General features: G+C 59.0%; 1 protein-coding gene across 1 annotated transcript in view; it reads right to left on the bottom strand.

Moving 5' to 3' along the window:
• Positions 1 to 1,719: 1,719 nt before the first annotated feature.
• LOC116539260 (cilia- and flagella-associated protein 74-like) overlaps positions 1,720 to 8,654 on the bottom strand; it is a 20,935-nt gene continuing 14,000 nt past the window's right edge. Inside the window, exons 6-9 of the mRNA XM_032262006.1 lie at positions 5,365 to 5,538; positions 4,263 to 4,373; positions 2,187 to 2,289; positions 1,720 to 1,944 (exon numbers count right to left, since the gene is read on the bottom strand). Of these exons, the coding sequence (XP_032117897.1) occupies positions 1,720 to 1,944; positions 2,187 to 2,289; positions 4,263 to 4,373; positions 5,365 to 5,538 (613 nt within the window). The remainder of the gene's footprint in view (positions 1,945 to 2,186; positions 2,290 to 4,262; positions 4,374 to 5,364; positions 5,539 to 8,654) is intronic.

Below are 8,654 nucleotides of genomic sequence, written 5' to 3' on the forward strand. Positions count from 1 at the left end.
TAGCAGCCCAGTCCCTGAGCAGCCTTGACTGCCCCCAGGGCTTCTCCCCAGCCCTTGTTTCTAGGCTGGTGTGGGGCTGCCACTGAGGGTGGCACCAGGCTGAGGACACTCATCCACTCCCTGCAGCCACACCTCCTGGGTGCCTCCTACGTGCCAGACCTGCGCCAGGCTAAGGAACGTGCAGGTGGTGGAGCCGCTGCCAGGACCCCCTCCCAGGTGGGCAGGCTGATGGGTGGTGGAAAACCTCAATCATGACTGGGGGGGGGTGGAGAGGATGCCCTCAGGGCTCTGTGGCACCCAGAGGAGGACGCCTCGACCAGCGAAAGGGCCAGGAGCCCTGCCCAGGCAGATCTGAAGCAGTGACTGGCCGGAGCCGTGCATGGGAGGCCAGGATGGGAAGAAAGGGCCAGGCTCCCGGGATGAGAGCAGCTTCCGGCAAAGCCTGGGACAGGGTTGTGTCTGCACGGAGGTCACCAGGGAGTGTTATGGGCAGGGCTGGGAAAGGCCAGACTGAGTGGGAGGGAGGGGACTTGTAGGAACCCGGCCGGAGGGTCTGGATCTCAGGAAGCCGTTCCCACAGTGGGGTCTGACAGTGGGGGTCTGAGAGGGCAGCATGGGCCCTGGTTTTGGGGAGACCAGAGAGTGAAGCCAGAAGCAGTGTCATGGTGGGAGGGTGGCCAGAGGGGCTGGGGGGGGTCCAAGGCAGTGGCACCAGGAAGCCAGGTGGACGGCCCCAGACAGAGTGAGCAAGGAAGGCTGAGCAGTTCCAGGTTCCCTGGAGGGGCGTGGAAATGTCCCCAGGCTGGGGGCCTGGTGCTCCCTGGAGACTTCTGGGTGGGCTGGGAAAGAGCCTGCCAGTCCCTTCTCCTGAGAAGCCAGGACAGGAGGTGCAAGCTCTCCAGAGGGGCCAGGGTTTCAGAGTCCAGGAGGGGAGAAGGGGCCGAGGGCTGACGTGGACTAGGGTAGGGGCAGGGCCGGCCAGCCCGAGTCAGGCCCAGGCAGGGCAAGGGTGGCGGCCTGGAGCCCCTGTTCCCATGCCCCACAGCTGCCTGAGTGGGGGCCCTGGGAGAGGGCACAGCTTTGCTCGTTGTGAGTTCCCCTTGGCCCTCCCCGCTCCCGCTGACTGGGCGGGCACCTCCCAGCGGCACTTCTCCATGACCCTCACCTCTTCTGGGCCTCCAGCTCCCGGCGACGGCGCTGGTGGACAAGGTGCCTGAACGCGTCCCCGCCCTGAGCCAGAATTGCCTTCTTCTCAGCCTGGGCCCTCTGCTCTGCCAGCTGTGCCTTGGCACGGCCCCATGCGTGGAACTTCCGCAGCGTGTCCTTGGAAATAGAAAGCACTGAGGTGACAGCGCCAACACACGCGGACACATGCTCATGCTCACCTGCACACCTGCACACTGTGCACACACACATGCTCACACATGCACACCTGCACACACACGCACCTGTACACACACGCACGTGCGCCCGTGCACAGCTGCACACACATGCACATGCTCATACATGCACATGTGCACATGCTACACTCTGCACACCTGCATACACACACACACGCTGACACATGCACACACGTGCACATGCACATGCTCACAGATGCACACCTGCATACACACGCACACACATGTGTACCTGCATGTATGCGCGCGCACACACACACACACACACACACACACACACACTGGGCCTTTCCTTTGAACAGGTGTCCTTAATCCAATGTCAATGCCCGTAGAAGCCATGGTAGACAACTGGCAAATTGCACATCCCGAGCATGGGGCTGTGGCTGTCTCTGCACGTCACCTGCTTGCCTTTGCTCACCTCTGAGCCTTTGCAGATGCTGTTCCCACTCTGCCCTCCATTTTCCCGGCCTGGACCCCCAGCCTTGGCCCCAGGGCATGGCCTCGAGCTGCCCCGGCTCTCCATGTGCCTTGTGGGAATGTCAGTCTCCTCCCACAAGACCAGGCCCCGTGAGAGCAGGGCTGGGCTGCCCGCTGCTGCCTGATGCCAGCACCTGGCCCTGAGCCACACCGAACTGTGGCACAGACTCAGGAAACCTCCAGGGGCCACCAAGAGTGCAGGTCAGCCCTGGATGTCCAGGGTCATGGGCCTGGCTCCCAAGGAGCAGGACCCCAGAGACGGACATGGCAGGGAGCCGCGGGAGAGATGGGTGGGGCTGCGGGGCCTACCCGGCTGGCGGAGATGCTGCCCTTCAGCGCCACCACAGCGTCCATGCGTCGCCTCAGGTGCTCCTGGCACTCCAGTTCCTCCTTCTTCTCTTGCTCCCGGATTCTGAGGAAGGACATTGAAAATTTTTTGAGGCGGTCTCACTCTGTCATTTAGGCTGGAGTGCAGTGATGTGATCACAGTTCTCTGCAGTCTCGACCACCCAGGCTCAAGCGATCCTCCCGCCTCAGCCTCCCAAAGTGCTGGGATCAGAGGCGTGGGCCACCACAGCTGGCCACATTTTTAACGGAGGAAGTGACATAGTGATGCTGTGTGGGGTGTCGTTACGGGAGCCTCGGTGCTGCCATTTCCATCAGAACATAATCAACGGTGACAACACAAGAGCTGGGACGGGCAGAAGGTGCAGCTGTGGAAGGCCAGCCACCAGGACCCGGCGGGAACACGCCCAGGCATCTCACTGTCCTCTTCAGAAAAGAAACCGCAACTCTGCACTAAAAATACAGATTTCCTGGTTTTTGATGATAAAGTGGTGATTTAATAATAAAATCAGGGGGCCAGGCATGGTAGCTCACACCTGCAATCCCAGCACTTTGGGAGGCTGAGGCAGGTGGATCACCTGAGGTCATGAGTTCAAGACCAGCATGGCCCATAGTGAAACCCCGTCTCTACTAAAAATACAAAAATTAGCTGGATGTGGTGGTGGATGCCTGTAATCACAGCTGTGGGTAACACCCTCCATGGGCATGGAGGAAGGGGAACTGTGCAGACCCCCGGCACAATTAGTGCCTGAAGCATAACTCACCGACGGCTTACTCATATCTAGCTTATATATATGATCGTACTTAGTCCCATATAATCTTTCTATATAATCATATAACTCACTGCTTACTATATACTAGCTTATATATACAATCATACGTAGTACCATGTAATCTTCCTATATAATCATACAGGTATCGTAGTCGGAGCTGTACCGACACATTTAGTGCTGATTTATAGACTCCTTCCATACAACCGTATAGTAGTTTGTACTAGGAGGAATGCCTGGAGCAGTCACAGAACAGACGCAGTACATGGGAGAACAGCCAGACCAGGACGAGAACCAGAGACCCAGGCGGTGGCGTCCCTGCCTGAAAGGGCAAACGCCGTATGGCAGGCCTGGAGCAGGAGCCTCTCCTCCTGATAAAGGAGTTGTAGCACCTTGCATCCAGTTCCTGTGGAAAGTCGGCCTCAGGCCTGAGATCCTGGAAGTAACCGAGGGAGAAGAACCCCCCTGGTGTGACCAGTCGCGGCGGCTGTGCACCCTGTCAGTCTTTTCTCCCTTCTGTGCTGGCTCAAATCATCCTCCCATAAATATCTTAGAGAAGAGCACACGTCTGTCAGCTCCCACTGCACTGGCTTACAGCATCCTTCTATTAGAAACCCTTCGAAGCCTCCAGCCCCCAGGTAAGAAGTGTTGCGCACGACACCTGCTGCACACAGCCCACCTCCTTGCCTCGGTCACCTAATGGGGGTGGACCCCTTTTCTGTACACGACCCTCTGCTACTGCGCACGGCCCACCTTTCTGCCCAGGTGACAATGGGGTGGCTCCCTCGCTTGTGACTCAGGTGATTACGTATGCCCTATCACTAAGCCTATAGATGATGACCTCACTCACGACCCTTACATCTGATTGTACCTAATAAATACAGACACTTCTGGGCGTTCAGGGCCTCGCCTGTCCCTGCTCACAGGTGGCTTGGCCCCCAAGTCCAGATGCTCTTCTCCAGTTCTTCAGTGTCCTGTCTCTTTAATTCTTGGATCCTGCATCTCAGCACAGCATAAGGGACACCCCACGGCCCTGCGGGGCCAGCACCCCTACACCTACTAGGGAGGCTGAGGCTGGAGAACCTGGGAGGCGGAGCAGTGAGCTGAGATTGTGCCACTGCATTCCAGCCTGGGCGACAGAGCAAAACTCCATCTCAAAATAATAATAATAAAATCGGGGAATTTCAAGACAAAAGCAAGTGACTCGAATTCTTGGGTTTCTCCCTAAGAGCACTGAAGGGAAGGACAACGCCAGGAGAGGAAGCCCTACCTTCCCAGGGAGGCCTTCAGGAACCGCACGGCGACCCTGTGGTTCTTCCGGGCATCGTCCAGCAGCTTCTGGTGCCTGAGCCCATGCTCCTTCTGGGTGTGCAGGGACTTCCTGTGGGGCCGGAGGGCCGTCAGGGGGAAACTCAGCATTGCACACACCGTCTGCCCCCCAGGCCCCGCACAGCCGGAGCACGTGTCCCAGAGATGCTGTGGGCCCTGCTCAGCCATCCTGCACAGCCTCCCTTGGGAGAAGCGAGGGTCCCTGGAGAGCTGGTGCCGTGGGCCACATGGATGTCAAACTCTCCACACCACTGGGGTTCCTGTGCCAGGGAGCCACCGAAGGCAAGATTTGATCCGGGCTGGGCCGGGGTCTGGGAGGAGGACGGGGCAGGCGCAGCCGTGCTGTGGGGAGGGAGGAGGCAGGGGCTGCGGACCTTGTGAATGTCTGCAGCCAGGGCCTGGATTCCACAGGGGTTTGTGGCCTGGGCAGCTGAAGGGACGGAATGAGATGAGGGATAGGATGGAGGCTGGCAGGGGTCCCAAGGAGAGAGGCTCACGGCAGGCTGGGACAGCTGGCTTGATGGCCTGTGGAGTACCTGGGGACTGGCCTCGTAGGTGGCTGGACCCTGGCTGCACAGCGGATGTGTGGGGAACGGGCCTGAGTGCTCCACGGCCGGGGGTGGGGACTGGGGGAGGGGTGCAAAGGAGCAGCCAGAGGTGGGATGGAGCCCAGAGAATGGCCTGGCTGGGAAGAGGATGGGGCTGCAGGAGGGAAAGGAGAGGGGCAGTCTCGCTGGAGCACGGCTTTTGTGGCTGGCTTTAGTGGCCAGCTTTAGTGGCTGGCTTTGGTGGCCAGCTCTGGTGACTGTATGGTGGCCGTGGCATCTCAGGAGGGATGGGGCTCTGGGCAGGTGCACGGGGGTACCTAACACCTGGGAGGGACTCAAGGGCCTGGCAGAGAAGCAAGCTGGGAGGAGGCAGGGAGGGGTAGAGGTGGAACCAGGCAGATGTGGAGGGCGAGGCTGGTTCTGGAGACCCCTGGGGGAGAAGGCGGAGGGGCTGGCAGGAGCTTCAGGGCACAGGCGGGTCTGGGTGCCGCTTACCGGACCCTCAGCAGGTGGTTCCGCTCGACCTTCCCCAGGGCTTCCTGCTCCCTGCAGAGCTGCTCAGCCGTGTGGACCTGGAGCTGCCGCCCCACAGCCTCTGCCTCCTCGTGGTTCGCCATCCGGAAAGCCTCTAGCTGCCCCTCCTGGATCTCGATGTGCCACATGGTGTTCCTTTAGACGAGAGGTAAAGGGGCTGGAGTCGGGCCTGGGGTCATCCTGGGGGGTCCCGGCACCAAGTGCTGACACGACGGACGGGTCAGCTCCCTCCTCTAGGAGTCCTCTCCACCCCGAGTCACCCCAACACTGAGGCCCGCCTCGCCCACCTGCAACGTCAGGACAATCACCACGGGGTCATTCCAGCCCGGCTGGAGCTGGGCCTGCCCTCCCGCGTGCCGCCGCCAGCCTGAGGCCTCGTCTGTTGGCTGCAGTGGGCCTGGGGAGGGCCCTGCCCAGCCTGAGAAAGCCTTCGGGAAGGGACAGCCGTGACTCCGTGGCTGGGCTGGAGGATCCCCGCTACGAACTCACCGGCACCCAAGCCCATGCCTCAGTCTTCAAACGTTCCTGGGGTGGGGGCTGTGGAGTGTGGAGTCGGCCAGCCCTGCCCAGGGCCACGTGTGCTGGATTGTGAGTGTGGTGTCTTTGGTGGCTACAGATGATATGGTGCCCCTTGATTCCTGGCACAACTCAGGGAAATTTCTGGTGAATCTTTAGTTGGAGGAGGGCCTGAGCAGTGGGGGCTCAGGCCGGGAAGTTTCCTTCTTAGGATGTGAACGGTGTCCTTCTATGAGTGGCCAGGTGGGAGCACGGAGCCGCTGGGGAGGCGGCCTGGACAGAGACACCTGGCGGACGGATGTGAGAAGCCGCTCCTGGAGACATGCCAAACATTCCACCCGGAGATGTGGCTCAGGCCGGGGCTGGCCACGCGAGGACCAGAACCCCTGGACAAAGTCAGACGCAGGAGCGTAGCTGGCACCCTCCTGGATTCTGGCAGTCCACACGACGTGGGCTGCAGGCCTTTCCTAGACACCCCTGACCATGTTATAAGAACATGTCCACTTCCTCTTTCGTGAGAAGGTTTTCGCGGGGAGCTGAGCCCAGTCCTGCAAGGCCGTGGCAGGGGCCCCACCGCCTTGGCCCTCCTTGAATAAAGTCTGCTTTACATCTGTTTTAAAAAATCATGACTATATGTTGGATTGAGATACTCAACGGTTTTCTCTTTTAACGCATTCATGTTAAGAATTTCCAACGTTGAGCCTTTTTTGGGGCTCCTGGGATATAAACTCCAACTTGGCAAGTGTGGTGTGTGTGCGTGCCTCGCGTGTGGCTGGATTTCAGTTTTGATGTTTTCTTCAGGGTTTTCTTTCTTTCTTTTTTTTTTTTTTTAAAAGATGGGGTTTCACCATGATGGCCAGGCTGGTCTTGAACTCCTGACCTCAGGTGATCCACCCATCTCGGCCTCCTGAAGTGCTAGGATTACAGGCGTGAGCCACCGCGCCCGGCCCAGAGTTTTCTTAATGATCTCCTGAGACTGGCCCTATTTCCGCTGCTCACACCGCCCTCTGGGTCTCAGCATCCAGGTTTTGTCACTGCATTTTAGAATCCGGGTGCACTGTGCTCTTTGTTGGGGTCATTTTCAGCAATTAGCTCGTTTCGAGTGGTCATGGGTCACTTGCGTCCGGCCATGTGCCGCGTCCACCTCTCCCGAGGCAGGGGGACTGCACGGCGCCTCCACGTGTGGGGGTATTTCTATTCCTCCCGCTCGTGATTCTTGAAATTCACCAACCTGAGGATGCGTGCTTCCCTCAGTTCTGGAAAGTGCTCAGTCACTGTTCTACCGAATGTCGCTTCCCCAGCCTGCGGGCTCTTCAGTGCTCGCGGCCACGTGAGCTCACAGCTTTCGCTCTCTTAGGTAAGAGGCGGGTCCTGTCTTAGGCACCGTCAACGCGCATTCCTGCTGCTGTAGCAAAATGCCTGGGACTGAGTCTTCACCAGCAACAGAAATTCATTCCTCACAGTTCTGCAGGCCGGGAAGTCCAAGGTCAAGGTGCCAGCAGGTTCCATGTCCTGTGAAAGCCCGTTCCTCAAAGGTGGTGCCTTGTCTGTGTCCTCACGTGCCAGAAGAATGGAAGGGTCCCTCAGTCCCTTTTACCAGGCACTTGTCCCCTCCATGAGGGCAACGCCCCCACGGCCGAGTCTCCCAGAGCCCCCACCTCCTCATGCCGTCGCCTCCAGGGCAGATTTGGTCTGGACGCGAGCCCCCTGCATTGCATGTTGGACTGTAGCCCCAGTGTTGGAAGTGGGCCTGGTGGGAGGTGTTGGGGTTGTGGGGGCGGCTCCCTCATGAAAGGCCTGGGCTATCTCCATGGTGATGAGCGAGTTCACGAAAGATCTGGTTGTTTGAGAGTGTGTGGCACCTCCATCATCTTGCTTCCCCTCCCGCCGCGGGAGACACGGCTCCTCCTTTGCCTTCTGCCATGACTGGAGGCTTCCTGAGGCCTCCCCAGAAGCAGATGCCACCGCGTTCCCTGCACTGCCTGCAGAGCCCTGGCCAATCAAATCTCCTCTTCTTCTTCTTGAGATGAGTCTCGCTCTGTCTGCCAGGCTGGATGGCAGTGGCACGATCTCAGCTCACTGCAACCTCTGCCTCCCGGGTTCAAGCAAGTCTCCTGCCTCAGCCTCCCAAGTAGCTGGGATTATAGGTGCCCACCACCATGCTCAGCTAATTTTTGTATTTTTAGTAGAGATGGGGTTTCACTATGTTGGCCAGGCTCGTCTCAAACTCTTGACCTCAGGTGATCTGCCCGCCTTGACCTCCCAAAGTGCTGGGATTCCAGGCGTGAGCCACCACGACCGGCCTGGGAGCGTGCTGTGTAACTTACCTACATCTATGGCTTGTGGCCTTATTTGTGCCCCTGCCCCTGCCCACTGGCTTTGGGGGTGGTGCTTTATTCAGGAGGCCCCCTTCAGGGCTCAGGGAGGACACAGCTGCAGAAGAGGCTGCCGGCTCCCAAACTTTGCTGGCAGGAGTGGGCCCAAGCATGGCCTGAAGCTGGGAAGGGAGCAGGATGGTGCAGGGCCCTGGAGGGAGGCAGGGGGGAGATGGTCTCCTGCCTGTTTTCCTGCCTGTCCAGGGGAGGGGCCTTGAGGCCAGAGGCTGCCCACAGCCTGGTCCTATGGGCGTGTATCTCTTAATTACAGACATAGCTCCAGCGACACTTCACTGCAAGGCGTGTGGGTGGGGATGGAATGTCAAAAGGAAAACAGGAGGTAAGAAAACAGAGATAGGA

Source organism: Sapajus apella, unplaced genomic scaffold, assembly GCF_009761245.1.
Source record: "Sapajus apella isolate SASKATOON/1434 unplaced genomic scaffold, GSC_monkey_1.0 scaffold127, whole genome shotgun sequence".
Classification (NCBI taxonomy): Eukaryota; Metazoa; Chordata; class Mammalia; order Primates; family Cebidae; genus Sapajus; species Sapajus apella.